Genomic DNA, 21289 nt, shown 5'->3' with positions numbered 1-21289 from the left:
CATGTGATTGTGTATATGTGTGTCCTCATATGAAAACTGAGATCACCACATACCTACCTGTCTTTTGTTCCAGGATCCTGAGTTGTTCCAAGCTGGTAAAGAATATCTATCGTAGAGTCAGAAGAGAGTCCATTCAGTCTTCCAAAAAGTAAAGGGCTATTCAAATCTTGCAACAAAGAATCAAAAGGAAAAATTTGCTACATAAGCAAATGGGATGAGAAGATTTGCTCAATTTAATCTTAAATTATTCATTAAAAATAACTTCTGTAAATTTCAACAACAAAAACAAAAAAACAAAACTCCAAAAATAATGACACCATAATGGAAGTTAATTTCAGAAACAGGATTAATCACAAATATCACATAGTTCAACTGTCATTATTTTGCAGATATGTAAAAATTAAAATATCAAAATTGTCACCTGTAGGATCACTGCCTGATGCTGCACAATTTCTCAGAAGAATGTCTATAAGCTTCAGGCCAATTCTAGTGGACTGCAGTCCTATCTTTACAAGCACAACCTCAATGTTGGGTGAATGCATTCCACAGTACGGAGACATCAGTAAGGCAGCACAAGTCTGTAGCAGATTAGCAGTAGGTGCAGCTGCACTTGCCATCATTCCTTCCAGATCACTTATGTGAGTAAGGCAATGATGTAATAACCGTAACCATCCAATACTGAAATACACAACACAAAATGGCCTATATGGGTAAATTTAAGTAGCTTAAATTACTTCAGGGGTAAAACAAAACTTCTCAAAGATCAGCATGTTGTGGATGGACCTAGAGATTGTCATACTGAGTGAAGTAAGTCAGACACAGAAAGACAAATATCATACAATATAGCTTATATGTGGAGTCTCAAAAAAGGGGGTACAAATGAACTTATTCACAAAACAGAAGTAGAGTCATGGATGTAGAAAACAAAGTTATGGTTACCAGGGGGTAAGCGGGGGGAGGGATAAATTGGGAGATTGGGACTGACATATATACACTACTATATATAAAATAGATAACTAATAAGAACCTGCTGTATAGCAAGGGAACTCTGCTCAATACTCTGTAATGACCTACATGGGAAAAGAATCTAAATAAAAAACAAGGAGAGGATACATATTAAAAAAAAAATTCCTTGTGACTTATAAAGCAGAAAAAAAAGAAAGAAAAAAACGAAAAGATCAGCATGTTGTATTTCATAAGTAGCACCAATCTACGTTAAAAAAGAATACTTTTAGAATACTGTAACATCAATAAAGAATTAAACACACAGTAAGTTTCCCCTATAACATAACAAAAATACTTAAGTGCTAGTAGCATTTAGGAATTATGAACTTCCTTTTTATTTAATTAGTCAGGAAATGTTTTTATACATACATATATTTATATGCATAAATATAAACTGCAAAGGATCATAGAATTGCAAAACCGTAAAGTCCTGGCAGCTCGAGAATAAAAAAGAAATCCTAAATTTTTTTGTCAGGTAAAACTTACATTAAGACCGTCTATAAAATTTTCAACCATCAAACGTTACCAGAAGAATGTAAATTAAAGGTCCTTCTTTGTCTGGTCAGTTTGTATGGTTCAAATCTAACCCTCTGCAGACTGGCAACTTAGGAATTACCATATAGGGCTAGATGCCTATCTATATGATCAATTTGTATGCTTCAGATGTTTTCTTGGGGATAGGCATTTGGAAATGCTTACATGAGACTACAATCCAAAGAACTGGAACCCACACCCACATATACCACACTGTGGATCATCCCAAGGACTAAACACACATAAATCTCAATTTTAACCAGCCTCAGGGTTTTGCTTCTATAGAATTATTCTTTATTACACTTAATAAAATTATGATATTATTTGCATACCTATGGAACAAAGAATTTCCTAAACTCTAAAAAAAAAAAAAAAAAAAACCCACAGAATACACAATTTCATGAAAAGCACAGAAAGGTTTTTCTTAAGAATGAGAAACCACATACCTTGTTTTGGATACCTGATCTTCAGATGGAAGAAAAGGATTATTAACTGTTGCTGAAGAAGTGGTACCAAAAGCGGTGAGGCCCAGTAATTTAATCTGTGAAAGGCCTAATGTGCTGGCATCTCGTGGACGATGAAGTCTAAGGCAGACAGCAGAAGCTACTTCAGCTTTTACAAGCTGAATTTTTATGTAGGTGAGACCACTTGTGACAACAGGAGTTGATAATGGTAGCATATTTACCCCATCTGCACTTACTTCAACAGACACTGAGGATGGGCAGGCTACAGGAAGAGAAAATTGAACAATTACTAAAGGAAAAGTAAACTAGAGTTCCTATTTTAGTGGCAATCCCAGTAAAACAGCAGCTTTCAGTTATATTCATTATGAACTCATAAAAAGAAAATGTATACACCAAGTCATACTTTGTCACTGACTTTCACCGTAATTGATTTTACAGCTATTATATGAAATTCACAGTATAATAAAAATTGTATTTAAAAAATTCTAACATTAACCTAAAAAAAAAGAGTAACTGAAGATATGCAATCCACATGTACTTAATTCGCTCCAAGAAAACAAAAATAGGCAATTACTCTATTATTTCTACTTTACTTAGAATTATCACCAACAATATGGTGATTAATATGCTATGGTTTATTGTTGTAAATAATTTGGGAAGAATGTAACTTAAAAAGTACTTTTTCACAAATTCATTATTTCACTACTACCATATTGCTATGATTTTAAACAGTTGAGTTTAGAAATTGCTTTTGCCTCTAATCTGTTTTTGCCTTTCAAAATTTAAACAAACATCCAGAATATTTAAAAATAAAACCATTTCCTGCTAAAATTTAAGGAGGCCCAATGAAGTAATAACTGGCAGCTGTTATGGGAAAATTTCTTTCTCACAAACATGGAAGCCCATATAATAAATTTATCTATCAACTAAAACAACCTTTGAACTTTGACTTTCATTTCAACAGTAAAATTAGGAAGTAACTTTTATTATATGCCAATTACACCCCTGATTTACACAGAGAACTAGACAAGTCACATCAATTTTAAAATTTAACCTTACCTTTTGAGATAAGTATTACCCACATTATTTAATCTCTTTGAATCTGTCAATACAAACTGACAAAGAGATTAAATAATCCAAACTCCCAAATGAACAAAGGGCACATTTTATATTCAAGCCCATGTTTGATTCTAAAGGCTATGTTATTTCCACTGCAACACACTATATCTTCAGTTTCTGCTCCAATCCAAAACCAAAATTATTAAGCACACTTGTACTGGAGAACACCTAACCTACTGATTTTTCATAATGTACAGAGTTCTCCATTGTAACATCCTTCCTGTCCCAATTCCTATGTGCAAATTCTAGCTACACTCCAAAGCCACCATTCACACGAATCATTTCTCCTTCCGAATAAAAGGAGCTTCCTCCTCATCTTAGATTATCCCCTAAGTCTTACACTGACTTATATTTTGCCATGTAATATAGTTATTTGTGACCTGCTAAAACACTGTGCATTAGTCTATTTTTCTTCTGCCATTTTATTCATCGCATCTATTTTTATCTAACGTGTGGATTCCACAACTGTATTATAGTATAATAATCTAATCTTGCAAATAAGTGGAAAAATTGATTCTTCCAAATATGCCAGGGGTCTACAAAACTCCCTACAGCTCTTCATTAAATTACTGAGTGACATATGATAGCAATGAGAATCAATCAATGAAGATAAATGATTGTGACAACTTCAACAATTCTGTACAAATTATTATATTTATATTGAAAGAATTTGGGGACCATAAATGTAAAATAGTACTTCATATTCCTTCATGAATACTTGAAGGAGTTCCTGCTCCTTTTAATGTACAACTTGTTTTCTAAAACTTCTTTTCAATTATTTAACGTTGCAAAGTTACAACAAAATGTATTCAATGAAAATGCATAAAATGAATGATACTCAAAATATTAAAAATCTAAAGATCATAAATATTCAAAATATCACAAAGTATTTCGATAAAAAATTCTTTGCAGATGTAATTACCTTACAATGGGAAGGGGAATCTATGCTAATTTCACATTACAGAGCTAGGACTGAGGACTAGCCTAGAAAAACTAAGACTGCTGTCTACAGTTGTATAAACTTAACTCATTTTATCTTAATGCTATATAGATAGCTTCATAAATTTGAGGGAAGAAGAAAGGCAAAATAATATATAACTAGAATATATTTGTTTAAATTTCATCACACACTCTATTTGTTTCAGGGGAATAGCCATGTCCATTCATTTGATGGGAAATGATTTGGTGGTAGTGTTAAATATTATATTAAAACTGTTCAAAATTAAGCGATCTGGAAATTGTATCTAAGTTAATCACTGTTTGCTAAGTATTTTTCTCATTTTTAAAATGCTTCTAAATTATAGTTTATTTTCATGATGGATCTTTACAAAAAATATTACTCACTTGCAAGAGATGCAAGGTGAGGTTGGATATGTATCTCTTTAAGAAGCACTGCTGCAGGAAGGTGAATGGTAAGGTCGCACCAAGCCTCCTCTGGCAGAAAGATGTAGGACCAAGCAGCAGAGCGAGCTCTTCTATGGGGTGGCGTGGCCTGCAAAAGCACCTCAGCTGGTTGGGCAGTAGGACTGCTAGATGTGATTGTACCTACAGAAGTATTTTAAATAAAATAAAAACTTGCAAAAGAAACCCAATAAGGCATCAAGAACTATTCAAACCATAATAAATACGCTAGAAAAATTAGCTAAAAACATGAACACTTAATACTATGAATGTACTTAATACATTTAGCATAATTTGTTACAGTATTCACAAAACCTCAGGACATCCAGTCAACTGGCAAGGCGACAAATTCACTGTTAACTGCTGCCAAATTTCTATGTACTAACATGTCAAATGAAAACTAAACTAGCAACAACAAATCTAGCACAGTAATTCTCAAATGATTTAAGTAAAAATCAATGTCCAATACAGGCTTCAACTTGAAAATGATCACCTTTATTCCACATTGTCAATATTCATGAGTTAGAAGTATGAAAAGAAAAATATAAAAAGAAACTATGTAGAATGGAAAAAAAGAATAACTATATAAATCTGAACCTTCTTATAAAAAAAAAGTACCACTCAAAATAAGATGGAACAAGTCCTTTAAAACTAACATTTACAATGAAAACTGACATAAGAATCTACTCTTTAGTTTCATAAATTGTGTTCTATTTAAACTCAGAAATAAAAACAAATTTTACTACTAAAGAACAATTAAAAACTTCCTTCTAATCAGTAGAATGTTTGGAAAACCACTACCTTTAAAATCAATGGCTCGTAATTAAAATGGTGATACTGTAACACAATCAACTTACTTTGACAACTATTTTTGCTTCATACCAGCCAATTAACTACTACTTAAATTCATACCCATAAGATGAAATAACTCTTTTCTTACCCAGGGGTGCAAAGTTATGGATCCCTTCTGCATTGTCAGGCTCAGAAGCTAGTATTCGTGTTTTCAAAGTGCTGTCAACAGCTTTATTCGGACCAGAGTCAAGAAATTTCATAATAGTTGATACCATACTTCTTGCAGTGTTTACAATAGCCCTTGTACTAGTAACCATATTGTTGCAAATGAGCTGAACACCACCTAAATTTAAAGAGAATACTAAATGAAAATTATCTTAACATAGATGATTTGACATTGAGTCAATTTTCACAGAAGACAACAAAAATAAGAACATAACGTACTATCGAATGATTACACTAAAATGACAGTTTTGGAACTTTGTCTTACCCATATCGTGGAATGCTTTCAAGGCATCACTAGTATCCAGTACTCTCAAAATGAACCACAATAATGGTTCAGATAACTGGCAAGTAGCGAGAGAGCCCTAAAAAAAACCATACATGTTATACTGTGATTTTTAAAAGGTGATTATTAATTTCCTGTGAATTAGGACAACTAAATTTCTTATTGAATGTAATATTCTTTTACAGTTAATTATTATAAAATGGCAACCTTAACCTAAATCACTAAATACAAAACGTCTGCCAAAATATTGAGGAAATCTTACCTGAATCAAAAAGGAAGTGAACAGTCTCCTCTCTGAACTCAGCATTTTTTGCGTGTTTACCTACTATTATCATTTTCTACCTTAAATTAATGTACATTGATTTTGTTTTCCAGTAGACAGTACTTTCATTTAAAAATGTATCCTTCTCAAATATCTTTGTATCTTCCAATGGGGAAATATATATACACATGCAATGTATATTTATGAAAATGATAATTATACGCTGACATATAGAAGATTCCTTAAGAAATTGTTTTAAAATCTGCTTTTGAAAAAAATGGTAAATGGACTAGAAATTAAAATAATCACACTGGCTCCTAAAATCTCATTTTTTAAAAAGGAAATTTAAAAAGTAGTAACATTCTAACCTACTTCTCTTTTAAAATTACCCTAACCCCTTTTAACTGAAAGGAAACTAAATATGTAACTGAAGCTTGAAAATAAATACTCATATTAAATTTTCACATGTAACATCTATGAAGAACATGTTGGTTTTCAACTATGCTATGGTTAGGGAAGAGGAAAGAGCTACTTCTTAAGACAATGGAAGGAAAATCTAAAATTTAAAAATATGTTAAACATTTTATTCTTACATCACTATAGTCATCTTTGACAGTTTCAAGGAAACTTTCCTCTCCAACTTCTACTAGTAATCTATAGTTCTCACCTGCTGACTCCGTTCATTTTCCAACATATAACTAGAATACTCTGTCTCTGTCTTACAAATAATTCCCTGCTCCCATTGCTAGTAACTACTTAAATTACTGCAATTGTTGCTGGATTGAACTTACCTGTCTGCCCATATATCCACAGGCCATGTAGGTTAAAATTGGCTGCAGCATCATGTGAACTGTAGAAGCTTTTTTACTAAGTGTTGTCAGTATGGTAAATAATCCATCCCCAACTGATATGGCATCTAACCCACCATGAAAGTTTTCGTGTTTGGTGAGATGTAATCCACTTGCCCCTAGTTTAAATAAAAAGATTACATATTTTTAAGAAGCATACCCTTAAAAACCAATAATAATTAAAATAGAGAATCTTAAAAACCATTTTCCCCCCAAACCACTGAAGGATGGGTACATAAAAGCTGTGCGTGTGTGTATACATATACACATATCTAGAAATTAAAATATCTATCATAACATTCAGTAGAGGATGTTTTTTGGTATCTTTTATAGGAGATACCTCTGTTGTTGGTAACAATAAAGTTGCTCTATTACATGACTGAGGAACATCATTATACATACCAAAAAGAAAAGGAGAGAAAAATAAGTGATACTATTATGTAACTAAACTTCAAAACTTTTAATCAAAAAGATATGGTTGTTTCCCTTACATGAAAAAAGAAATACTAATAAGCAAAAATATATCAGGAATGGATTTTGTCACAATTTACAGAAGTTTAATTAGCTAAAAAAATTAACATAGTATATTAGCTTTCAAATAGGTAGAAAAGTAAAGCAACAATATATAAATTTTACATTGATATATGTGTCATAGAAACTGTTAAACTTGAACAAAATTTTATACTTCACTTTTTAAAAAACTGTGAATAAATAAATCTTACTCATTCCCTAATACGAAATTTGATGTGAAATTCTTCATCTTTAAAAGGTTAGAGATACATGACTATAAATTATGGTACCTAACTTCCAAGACGGATTTTTTTTTCTTAATTCACTACAAGTTATTTTGTTAGTATTTTCCAATTTTTAAAAAATTCACACTTAAAAATTTTCAACTGATTGAAGCCACTCTATAAAAGTTTTCACTAATAAAAATCAGTCATGCTAAGAAGTTTACAAAAAAAGCAACTGTGTTATAAAGTAAAAAGAAAATGAATTCGTACATTGCGAAAGGAAAGAGATATAGTACTAGAAACAAGTATAAGATTAATATTCTTAATATTAATACGTACCAATTATCATCGCCATGGCACTGCTATTACACAGGCCCAGAGCTGACAAAATCTGGCTCATTATCTGTTGGTTGGCTAACACTAAGTCAGCAACATATGCAGGTGATCCTTGAATACTACTACTGCTTCCATTACCATCTTTGCCTCCTGAAACTTTTTCTTCATCTGAAACACTGTCTGTCGTATTGGTGGTCACAGACACTCTTGCACTGTATTCCCTATTGCCCGAAAGAGGCAGCTGTACTAAAATGTTAACCAGTTTTAACAAATCAAACATGAGTTGATCTCTTGTCATTTCACCACAAACTGCTTTTGCATCACCTGGACGAATGAGGTTGGCAAAGAGTCCCCCAAAGCATGCTCGAGCACCCACTGAGCTATCTGATCCACTTCGAGACATTACTTTGTCTGAGCAAGTGATATAGTGGTGCACTAAAAAAGTGACAGACTCTATCACAGCAGAAATAGTACTAACTGAAACGACCTCAAAATTCTGCTCCAAAGTGAATTCTAAGAGCTTTACTTGGGCATCAAGAGGTCCTTGGCCTGTCTGGAAGGCACCCCTGCAGAAAAAGAGAGAGGATTAAAAATTAATCCATTTTAAATTGTTTTGAAAGAAGTAACCACCAGAACACAAGAAAGCTAAACAATAATTAAACTCCTGGTATTCACTATTTCATTTTGTAGCAAAGAGTTTCCATCTCTTCCTGAGTCCTTCTTGTTCTTGCCTCCATTTTATCTTACAAAATAAAAAATGAATTCCCTTCCAAATAGAAAACTGAAGGACAAGTAAATCAAAGAGTTGATTTTGAAGCTACAGACTAAAATAATTATATATCACAAGGCACTCCTCATAATGAATGAGCTCTGGTTTGTTACAACCTCAAATGTTGTTAGTTTAAACATTTCTTACTGATTTTGATTTTCAAAAATTAAGAATCAATCAAGTAATTCTTATGCATCAAAATTGAATGCTCTCAAGTTCTACTTACGCCTAAGAAATAGAAAGCTGGAAAGATCACCGGCCCCAACTTAACAATAAAAAAAGCCAAATTAACTCTAAAGTCGTAACTTTTCTTGAACCCATCAGAGAGCTAAGGTCAAAAGAGTACCAAAAAGGCTGAAATCCATGAAAAGATAGGAACCTCCTCCAAGAAGACAGAATACGAGCATTGGCTTTCCTGTCACAGAATCTGGGAAGTCGAGATGCTGGCAATATACATATGGATAAGAAGAATTCAGCTAAAATATTTAACAAGTTGTTCAACCCCAGGTATGTAAGGGTGGTAACACTGAACCTTTGGAGTTCATACCCATTCACAGGCACCTTCCCTCACCATCCCCCACACATATCTTGCCCTGTGCATCTATTCCATCTGGCTGTTCCTGAGCTATACTTTATAATAAACTGGTAAAATAAGTAAAGTGTTTTTCCTGAGTTCTGTGAGTACTTCTAGCAAATTACTGAACCTGAGGGGGGGATTGTGAGAACCCCTGAATTTGTAGTCAAATGATACAAAAATGTGGGTAACCTGGGGACCTTGGACTTGCAAGTGCCCTCTGAAGTAAGGGTAGTCTTGTGGGACTGAGCAGTTAAAACTGTAAATCTGAGGCTAACTTTGGATAGTGGCAGAATAGAACTGAACTGTAGGACACAGGTTGATGTCAGATAATCAGGGAAATGGTGTTAAAAAAGACACCAAAAAATAAATAAATAAATAAAAATTAAAAAAAATAAAATAAAAAAAAAAGACACCATGTATTTGGTGCCAGTGAAAAAAACCCTCAAATACCAATAGCTGCTTCCTACCACTGGAGAGAAGGAAATGCTCTCTTCAGAAATGGCCAAAGATATGAGCCAGAGTTTGGCTGACAAAGAGAAGGAAAAATTTATTGAGAAAGCTCCTTCCCCTGAGGTTCAGTCACAGAGGGCCTGCCAAAGACTGAGGCTGGACACAATATCGGAAAACACCTGCCATCACTAGGAGTCTAGTGAACATTAAGAAACAAGCAAAAGCAGTTGACTGCTAGAGATGGAGCCATGCAGAGAGAGTCCCTCTGTGGTACAAATGTATAAGGAACAACAAAAGCTAAGGATGGAACAATAAAACTGGAAACAACCCCCTTTACCCTGACTCACATCGAAACAGAAGCTAACTAGATCATTTTGAAGCTGACAAACACAAAAGGTAACCATAGCAAAAACAAAACCAAAGCCAGGTCAAATCTTGAAAAGTGATTCAAATCCTCACACTAATCACCCAGTAGAAGAGGCCTGTCCATTTCCAGGCATAAATACTATTTTACTTCAGTGTCTAAAAGATATGCGAGTATCTAAAGCAAAAACTGTAGGGATGTATTATGTTTACAGCGTATGTAAAAGTAAACATATGATACCTACATCACAAAAGATGAGAGAAAGAAACTGTAAATTTACTGCTGTAAAGTTCTTATATTACATGTGTGCTAAGGTATAATAATATATGAAAGCAGAATGTGATGAAATAAAGACGTATATTGCAAAGCTAGGGAAAACACTATAATCAAAATTTCTTTGTTATAAATAATAATACTAGAAACAAAATGAAATCATTATAAAAAATTACTTAATCCAAAAGTAGCCAAGAAAAAAAATTTTAAGCGAAGAATAGATTAAATAAACAAAACTGGCAAAGTGATAAATCTTAGTCCACTAAATCAATAACGACATTAAATGTAAAGTGGTCTAACAGATCAATTAAGAGACACATATTATCAAACACTTATACAAGAAAAACTGAAAGAAGGAAATAATAACTATTAGAGCAAAATTTAATGAAATTGGAAATGAAAAAATAAAGAATATCAACAAAGCTTTAAGTTGGTTCTTTGAAAATATCAATGTTATAAACCTCTAGCAAGAATGACCAAGATAAATTAAGATTAAAATTATCAATATCAGAAATGACAGAATGAATCAAACTACATACTATAAACATTAAAAGCATAATTTAAAAAATTACAAATAATGAATTCAACAACACAGATGAAATGAACAAATTCCTTCAAGACACAAACTGCCAAAGTTCACTCAAGAAGAAAGAAAACCTGAATAATCTTTTACCTATAAAATAAATAGAAACTTTTTTCTATTAATACAAAGAAAACTCCAGACCCTGGTTGCCTCAATGGCAATTACTATCAGATATTTAAATAAGTAATAATCCAATTTACACAACCTCTTCCAGAAAACAGAAAAGGAAACACTCATTTTAGGAGTCCAGGATTACCTTGACATAAAAACCAAAGGCATTATTTTTAAAAGTGCAAATATCTCTCATAAGCATAGATTTTAAAATCTGCAACAAAGCATTAACTACTTAAACCAGCAAGATATAAAAAGGATAATACATCATGACCGAGTGAGTATATATCCTGGGAATGCATACTGATCAACACTTAAAAAAAAAAAATCAATGTAATTTATCATACCTACAGATTTTAGAAGAAACAATATATGGTCATTACAGTAGGTGCAGAAAAAGCAAAAAGACATACATATTATTCACTAACCACATGACTGTTCAAAGAAAAATCCCAAATATATATATAACTCTATGTATAACTATATTTTTGTGTCTATGTCTACATGTATAACTATATCTGTATCTATAAATATATCTACAACTCCTCCCAAATTGATCTACAGATGGACGCTTATTCAGTCACAATCAAGCAGAAGTGCTTTTTTGGTTTGATTTGTTTTTGTTTTTGTGGGGGTGGTGGGGGATCAATAAGCTGATCCTAAAACTTACATGGAAAAGCAAAGAGCAGAATAGCCAAAACAACTCTAAAACAACAAGAACAAAGTTGGAAAATCCACACTACCAGACCTCGAGAAATAATATAAAAATACCAAACCAGTGTGGTATCGGAAAAGAATAGACAAAAACATCAATTCTATAGAGTCCAGAAATTGAGCAAAACAAATATGGTCAATTGATTTTTGGAAAAGGCAGAAAGAGAATTCAACTTAAAAAGGATTTTTTTTCAACAAATGGTATAGTAACAATTTGACATCATCCATAGGCAAAAAAAAAAAAAAGAAAAAAAAGAACTTAGACCCAAATGCAAAATTTAACTCAATATAACCTACATGTAAGACCTGAAACAATAAAATTTCTAGAAGAAAGCATAGAGGATCATCTCTATGACCTTGGGTGAAGCAAGGATATTGTTATGAAACAAAAATAATAATAAATAAAAGAAAAAGCTGACAAAATTTCATCAAAATTAAAAGCTGCTTTTTCAAAGATATTGTTAAGAAAATGAAAATATAATCCACAGACCAAGAGAATATATCTGCAAAACACTTATGTGATAAAAATGAGTGCCCTCTTCATATGAAGTCTGGGTACTTCTTTTCAACCTATATTATTAATTGAACTAAAAAGCTGCAGGCTAATTTATACGGATACCAGACACTTTCTTAAAAACATACAAAGCAAAGAAAACAAAAGCTAAGAATATATTTGGGCCAATGTTATGGACCCAATTAAAGAAAATGTGCTAGAAAATGTATGAGGTGTGTACAGGGTGGAAGGGTGTGGAAGAGTAGCTGGAAAAAAAAATTCTGATTAGTTTTTGAGGCACGTAAACCTATAAATACCTTTACTTATAAAAAAAGATATAAAATAGATTTTTTTTAAAGACAGCACGTTATAAACTAAAACAAGATTGATATTTCTGTAGGAAATGTTAGAGTAAATATACTGAATTTTCATATGAAACCTTTTACTGCTAGACCCTACATAGACAGAACTATACTAAAGTCTACATCTAATGAGTGTATTTAGAGGTCTCACATACAGTTTAAAAAAAAGCCTAGTTAAAAGAAAAATGAACTCCATGATAACTGGTTTTTGCTTCTTAAGTTGGTTTTATTTATACCACACAAAAACCTCAAGTTCATGTTTTCCAAATACACAGATGCATATCATAACAGCATGTTTTTGGTTTTGTGAATCTACTCCTTCCCACACCTGTGCTTCACTGTGTATACACTATAAACAAGTTGAACTACAACCACATTAGTGTTTTAAAATAGTTATAAAGGAGGAAGGAAACAAATGAGGATAGTACTATAAAATTTTCTGCAGCTATGAAAACATATCGCCATATAAATTTTTTGTGTTAATTTTTATATTAGGTTTCAGGCATTTTGCTACTGATCTATGAAAAATAACTATTATTATGAATAAATTATTAATTTTATGGTAACTATTATAAATCATACCTTTTTCTGATTTCTAATATTTTCGAACTAATTTTTAAAGAGTGATATAATCTACAAGTGATTTTAATCATTTTCTAACATACATCAATTTTTTAAAAATTCACTGGCACTTCCACAATGAAATTAAATAATAAAGATAGCAAACAGCAGCTTTAATTTCTTCCTGATATTAATGGGAATTTTTAAAATAATCAAACATACTGGAGTTTGGTTTGTTCATAATGTTGTTTTTTTGTAACTTTAAGATGATACTGTTTATATTTCATTAAAAGTTTTATCAGAAAGTAATGTTGGATTTTATGAAATGTCTTAAACTATGACGAAAATGATTCATTAATATGATACATGATATCGAAGCATTCACGCATTTTAAGAATCAACCCATCATGGTCACAGTTTATTCTTTTAACCTACTGCCTGACTTTGGTAATCAGTTTATTTAGGATTTCTGTATGAGATTAGTATTTAATTTTCTTTTTTAAGATATCTTTTTTGGGTTTTATCAAATATAGGTTTCAAATAAAATTACTGGTAGCTTTAATTCTCTACCTGTATTCTAGAATAATTTAAACAGCTTCAAGGAAATTTCACCTAGAAGGTTTATAATTCCTAATCTACGAACCCGTTATTCCTTTCACAATAGAAGGAGTTCAGGATCTGTGAGAGCCATAATGAAAAGAAATGAAAACAACCGGGAAACATACCAATAAACCTTTCCCTCTTAATTCCTAATATCGTCCTGCTTATAATCTGTTCCCAGATAAACTCCCAACAAATGCTAAGGGAAAATTAATTTGGAGGATTAGCTATTGCTTCTATATCAGGAATATATGTAACACCTTGAAATTTACCTTTCTGTTGAAAGTATATGAATTAGCTTGAGCAAAAATTCACTGAATATCTGAGGACACGTTGAAGAAAGATGCACTTGTAATCGGGTAAGAAATTCTTGCATAGCTTGCGTAGCTGTTGGACCAACCTGAAGAGAAATGAAATTCCGTTGACAACTACTTACTGATCCCATTTACAGAATTATTCACTTAAAAAGTATCATCTGTATGTCTTCTTTGGAGAAATGTCTACTTAGGTCTTCTGCCCATTTTTGGATTGGGTTGTCTGTTTTTGTGATATTGAGTTGCATGAGCTGCTTGCATATTTTGGAGATTAATCCTTTGTCAACCTAAATGTCCATCAACAGATGAATGGATAAAGAAGATGGGGCACATATATACCATGGAATATTACTCAGCCATAAAAAGGAACGAAACTGAGTCATTTGTAGTGAGGTGGATGGACCTAGAATCTCTCATACAGAGTGAAGTAAGTCAGAAAGAAAAAAACAAATACCGTATGCTAATGCACACATAAGGAATTTTAAAAAGCGGTTCTGATGAACCTAGTGGCAGGGCAGGAATAAAGACGCAGACGTAGAGAACAGAGCTGAGGGCACGGCGGGGGAAGGGGAAGCTGGGATGAAGTGAGAGAGTAGCACTGACGTATATACACTACCAAACGTAAAAAGGATGGCTAGTGGGAAGCTGCTGCATGGCACAAGGAGATCGGCTCAGTGCTTTGCGGTGACCTAGAGGGATGGGATAGGGAGGGAGGACAGGCTCAAGAGGGAGGGGATATGGGGATATATGTATACATATAGCTGATTCACTTTGCTGTATAGCAGAAACTAACACAACATTGTATAAAGATGTGAAAGAAAAAAAAAGCTCTTTCCCTGTAAACAAGAAAAAAAGCATCAAACGTTAAGTCAAGAGCCATACGGGTGAAACTTTTCATTTGAAGAACAAAAATATTAACAGTGATAGCAGGAAACCTATTAAGCTTTTAGGTCTTGATATATTTATTTTCAATCAAAAATTATAGATTCTACTGTCAATATTTTTTTTTCATTATGGTTTAGAATAACTTATGTTACTTTTATTTAATTCAATACAGAAAAAGACTCACCTGAATTACACAAGAATATCTTTATAATGCTTTCAAAAGCACAAAGAACTTATGTACTGATTTTCACAATCTTCTTAATTATCCCATTTCAAAACAAAAGAACTCAGACTCAGACAGGTTAAGTGATCCACAAAAGGTCATGCTTCTAATGACTAGCAGAGCAAATACTGAAGTGAATTGGGGAAAAAACCCTACAAAAAACCCCTTAAAGCTAAAAACAAACCTGTATCAATTCGTAAAAAAATGCTTTCCCAAACTTCTATCTCTTCAATGAAAAAAAAATGATAGTGAGAACCACACCAGGTATCCTGAAGTATGTTTTGGAATGTTATGATCATAAAACCCTAGAGGAGTTTTGGGAAAAACAAAATGCAATCTAATTCTCCAAACCATTTTAGAGTTAACAATTTCTAACACTGAGTATAAAAATCATAACATTCATAACCAAACTACAAAACCAAAATATCTGAGGAAAGCTTGACCTTCAGTAACTTTTACTTTGCCTTTAAAAAAAGAAAAGGAGGGACTTCCCTGGTGGCGCAGTGGTTGGGAATCTGCCTGCCAATGCAGGGGACACGGGTTCGAGCCCTGGTCTGGGAGGATCCCGCATGCCGCGGAGCAACTAGGCCCGTGAGCCACAACAGCTGAGCCTGCGCGTCTGGAGCCTGTGCTCCGCAACAGGAGAGGCCGCGGTGGTGAGAGGCCCGGGCACCGCGATGAAGAGTGGCCCCCGCTCGCTGCAACTGGAGGAAGCCCTCGCACAGAAACGAGGACCCAACACAGCCAAAAATAAATAAATAAATAAATAATTATTTAAAAAAAAAGAAAAGGAGAGGAAAAAATACTACTTTATACAGCGGCATGTTCCCTGACACCTAGGCTCTACCACTAACTAGTTGTATAATTGTGGGCAATGCAGATAATGCATGTTTTCTCATATGCAAAATAAAGAAGCTGGAATCAGTGATTTCAGGAATCTTCACATTCCAAATTCATGCAATCTTTATGTGTAATAATCACTTGATAACATGCCTCTGCCCCCATCAAAACTCTGGTCCAATCTAATTACAAGTAGTTTGTTCCTTCTCATTTTTTTCCTTGTCTGGTTTATTTTACGATGATCTACAAAATTTAAGTCTATTCAGTATGAGAGTACTGACTAAATGTATCCAACAGAACTTAAGCTCCAAGAAAGGCAGAGACTCGGACAGGGTAACTACTTAAATCCCTAGCACCTAGAACAGCACCTAGACCTAGCACATAGATAAGCACATAGCTAAGAAATAAAAGATGATAACTTTGCAAGATAATCTTGAAAAACGTCCATTGGAAAGATGCTATGAACACTAAATATATTTTATGTGAAAAGAAATATAATGAAGGAAAGATATTTTTTAAAGCAGTACAATATAACAAAAGCTAAACTGATATAAAAGAAATCTGTGGTTAGACTAAAAATGTTTATAAGCTCTGATATATCTTTTTTTTCTGAATTAACAAAAGCAATATTTTTTTTCATTTCAGTTTTGAGATATAATTGACATACAGGACTGCATAAGTTTAAAGTGCGCAGCATAATGATTTGACTTAAGACATCATGAAACGATGACCACAGTAAGTTTAGAGAACATCCATCGTCTCATACAGATACAAAATAAAAGAAAAAAATTTTTTTCCTTATGATGAGAAGTCTCAAGATTTACTCTCTCAACAACTTTCACATATAACATACAGAAGTGTTAATTATATTTATCATGTTGTACATTACACCCCTAGTACTTACTTGTCTTATAACTGGAAGTTTTTGCCCTCTGGCTACCTTCATCCAATTCCCCCAACCCCTGCCTCTGGTAATCACGAATCTGATCTCTTTTTCTATGAGTTTGTTTGTTTTTGAAGGAAAATTCACCTACAACGCTACGTTAGTTCCTGGTGTAAAACACAGTGATTTGATATTTCTATACATTTCAAAATGCTCACCACAATAAGACTAGTTACCATCTGTCATCATAAAGATATTGCATTATTACTGACTATACGCCCCACACAGTACATTTCATACTGGTGATTTATTTTGTACCTGGAAATGCGTACCTCTCAATTTCCCTCACCCACCTTCCCCCACCCCCATCCCCCATCCCCCATTCTGGCAACCAGCTGTTTGTTCCCTGTATCTAGGACTCAATTTCAGTTTTGTTATGCTTCTTCATTTGCTTTGTTTTCTAGATTCCACATATAAGAGAACTCATATGGCATCTGTCTTTCTCTGTTTTATTTCACATATCGTAATACCCTTTAGGTCCACTGATGTCATCTTTTTGTTTTTTGTTAAATAAAATACTTAATAGTCTAACAGAATTAAGTTAGGTGACCTGTCAATCTTGATAATAGAGGTCATTTAACATAACACATTATTTAAAAAAATTTTTAAATTCCCCAATTTTTTAAATGCTTCCCTAACATTAAGGTAAATATTTGTTTAGAATGTTTCTCAAATTATATAAAATTAACACCAAAAATATATCTCTACATAAAAATCCAGTAAAATTCCAAGAGAAAACTTACTACCCGCTATAATTCAGTTTCAGCATAGCTATTATTATATGTAATTCAAAACATTTTATTACATTGATACATAAAAGGCCATCATTTAATGCTTTAGCAATGAAAATTTTACGCATTTAGGTGCACTTAAAATTTCCTTTACAAATAAGTTTACTGTATAATCTGGGCCTATCACTGGTTTTCAGAAGTCACATTACCTGTGGACTGTGTTGATTTGTTCCATGTGGACTGGTGCCAGAAAGAAATTTCACTAAAACATGAATCAGGTTTGGATCTGAAACCAGCAGATGGGCAGTACTCTCCTGAGTTCCAATGGCAGTACTGGAACCAGCTATAAAACATTTAAAAAAAAAAAAAAAAAAAAAAAAAAATTGTCCTCAACAAAAGGACCCCGAAACAATGGAAATGCAGTATTTAAAACATCTTTTAGTTTCAAAGAAAACTCACATATTCCTGGGAGTTACTAAAAGGATCTGAATCTCTACTGCACTGACTGAGCCTCATTCTATATTTTCATCTGCCATAGATCTCCTGCCTCTCTCCTAATTTGGCTGTGAAAAATACCTAGTTTAATGTGCATCTTATTCAGTATACAGTCAAGTGGAAAAGAAATAACTAAATGCTTACTGCCCTTTTGGTGAGCCTATTCTTAGTAATTATTTCCCCCTTCCAGAAATAAAGATCTATTTTTCAGGTAAATTTTAACACAGCCTTCGAAGATAAACTGAAGCAAAAACCTATTCATTTTTGCATGTCAGCTACATAAAGGTTGTATACTGTTAACTGACACACAGACAATGCACAAGTTTTCTGAAGTGAATAAAAATATCCTTGAGTCAAGTCTATCTTCAGTATCACACAGAGATGTTTTCAATCCCATATTTGGAAAATATTATATTCCAAATGAAAAAATGAAGTAGCATTTTGATTCTCAGCAACGATTTTAATTAATACCTTTATCAATGTGACGCTGCTTTCTAGTCAATGAAATTAAGCCCAAAGAGAATGGGGATGAAATCCACCCACCTGCTGTCATAACCTACAGATGGAATGAAGATTTCAACTCACAAATGGCTACTCCTTGCTCTCTAATATGAACTTTGATACCTACTTGCCAACAACCTCAAGAATGTCAGATAAAATCTAGACCTAAATGTAAAAAGTAAAACCAGTAAGCATTACAGAAGATAATGTATGAGAGTATCTTTGTGACTTTGAGATACAGAAAGCCACAGAAAGCACTAAAAGTTCCTTTCTTAAAAGGTTCAGAAATTAATTTTACTATCTTAAATGGGAAATAAAGGAGTGGGGTGAAGAAAGTAGGAAACTAATAGGACTTTAGAATCTGAGAAGAAGCGATTAGGTTCAGTGAATATAGGTTTTAGATGTGAAAAGCATAAACCGAGGAACCTAGTCATATATGTTCATGAACATTATAATGAATAAATCATTTTTAACTGCTAAGTTACTTTAAAAAGAATAAATAACCAACACAAGACATAGACTAACATTTAATATTTGACTTTGTACTCTAAAAGTAATCAATTTTTAAAAACTAGTAAAAGTTTTTAGAAGGTAAAAATATAATTTGATCTTGTAACTGTAGATAGATGAGAGTATATAATCAAAGTAAAGAAGCACAAAGGGCAGGATACATTAAGAACAACAACAACAAAAAGAACAAATTCAGAAGAGACATATTCAAATAAAGAATTTAATCATTTGCACAACTATATCACTTCTTGAAAAAATCTTTTTTAAGAATCTGATAGCAAGAATAATAAAGTATATGTCAGAGTTTTAAAGGAATAAATATTTGGACTTACGATTAAGCTGCATGTTTGTCATGAGTGTTAGACTATGAAGCACAAGGCACCATGTCCGGAGCAAAGTATTGGGATACCACGCTAACACTGTGAGAAAGCTAGTTATTGATGCTATGTGGAAAAGAGAAAGGGGAAATTTTAACTCAGAAAAAGCAAATGTTTACTAAGAATTAAAACAAAAAGAATAAATTTTAAAACATGACATTATTTTTTTAAATCAATTCACTACCTAGTGTCCTCTAAACATATAAATAAGAGTTCCCCATTAAACATAACTAAGCATTAGAGAGTCAATAACATTTTATGTCTAAGGTTAAAGCTCATCCCACGACAAATAAAATAACATGTCATCACTATACATTTGTTGTCCTTTCCAAACTACAGGCATTTCTACTGTAACACAATTTGTGTTTTACTAAAAATGCTCACATTCTGCAAAACGAAAAATTGAAAATAATAGGGCATACTGGAAAGACAGGGATGGGGTTGACCATTCAAAACCAATGTAACTTCACAAAAAAAGCACAAACTAAAACAATAACTAAGTCACCTGCAAGGCCTAAATAAGAAGCACATGTGGCAGGTGGAGAAGCCAAAAAAGTTATTAAAAATAAACAAACATAATACAGTGCCCAGTTTTTGCCCTTAAAACTCTGTGTATAACGGCTGATTCCAGATCTCAGGCAGGAAATATAGTTTGGAACACCTATGATATTAAAATCTAACAAAGATATAGTTGTGTATTTCACAAAAAACAAAACCAAAAGAATCTAATGAAGCATCATCTTACTGACCACAAACAGCATAATTTCAGCATCAATAAACATAATGATTGTAACAGAAATGTAAGAAATATTTTAAAATCATGAACTTACACACAGATATTTACTAAGGAAACTAAGTGGTCATGATTATAGACTACTTGTGAACCAATTAATTTTTAAATTTAATTTTAAAATACAGAAAATTTCCAGCATTCTTCCTGGCTCTATATAAAAACTGTACCTCCAAAGGGTGACATGATAGCACATGAAAGGAAGTTTCTCTTTATGGAAGTATTTCAGTTAATAAATTAAAAAGGAATAACAAAATTAGACTATCTTCATTTCAAAACCTCCTGTGAATTGCTAATAATTCTAGGCATTAATCATTAGTGTCTATTAACAACATAAAAAAAGACAACCTATGAAACTGCCTTAAAAAAAAAAAAAAACTCGAATCAGATTAAGCTCCATGTCTGATTACCAATTTATAGAAAGTGGAGAGGACATCACAGAGATACAATCACTAAAAATCGGGACCTAGGGAATCTTGAAAGACAAACAACCAAACTTTACAAGGGGATTAAAAAAAAAAAAGACAGATTAGAGGAATTAAGAAACATAATTAATTAAAATGTGTAGACTCTATATGGAATCTATTTCAAATATACAAAAAAAATTCTGTAATAGTTTAGACAATTGGAAATTTGAATACTGACAAAATACCTGATGATAGTAAGAAATAATTACTTTTTTTACTCTTCTATTCACTCTTGTTTATGCTTAATGTTTCTCACAATAACAAAGTTTTAAAAAGTGATGGGGGCTTCCCTGGTGGCGCAGTGGTTGAGAATCTGCCTGCCAATGCAGGGGACACGGGTTCGAGCCCTGGTC

At 32.8% G+C, this 21289-nt stretch overlaps 1 protein-coding gene across 5 annotated transcripts in view; it reads right to left on the bottom strand.

Annotated features, from left to right (window-relative positions):
• The window catches only part of BIRC6 (baculoviral IAP repeat containing 6), a 249345-nt gene that overhangs the window by 111557 nt on the left and 116499 nt on the right, over positions 1–21289 (bottom strand). For all 5 annotated transcript variants that reach the window (XR_011076759.1, XM_068565174.1, XM_068565175.1 and 2 more), the window contains 11 exons: positions 19635–19745; positions 18006–18139; positions 14133–14260; positions 8007–8569; positions 6877–7052; positions 5806–5902; positions 5464–5658; positions 4467–4667; positions 1986–2265; positions 422–678; positions 58–166 (listed from right to left, as the gene is read on the bottom strand). Coding sequence is in view for 4 of the 5 variants with exons in the window: in XM_068565174.1 (XP_068421275.1) it covers positions 58–166; positions 422–678; positions 1986–2265; positions 4467–4667; positions 5464–5658; positions 5806–5902; positions 6877–7052; positions 8007–8569; positions 14133–14260; positions 18006–18139; positions 19635–19745 (2251 nt within the window). In the remaining variant the exon portion in view is untranslated. The remainder of the gene's footprint in view (positions 1–57; positions 167–421; positions 679–1985; positions 2266–4466; positions 4668–5463; positions 5659–5805; positions 5903–6876; positions 7053–8006; positions 8570–14132; positions 14261–18005; positions 18140–19634; positions 19746–21289) is intronic.

Source organism: Eschrichtius robustus, chromosome 15 (genome assembly GCF_028021215.1).
Source record: "Eschrichtius robustus isolate mEscRob2 chromosome 15, mEscRob2.pri, whole genome shotgun sequence".
Lineage (NCBI taxonomy): Eukaryota > Metazoa > Chordata > Mammalia > Artiodactyla > Eschrichtiidae > Eschrichtius > Eschrichtius robustus.
Note: the sequence above shows the minus strand (reverse complement) of the source record. Positions and strands in the feature narration are given on the sequence as shown.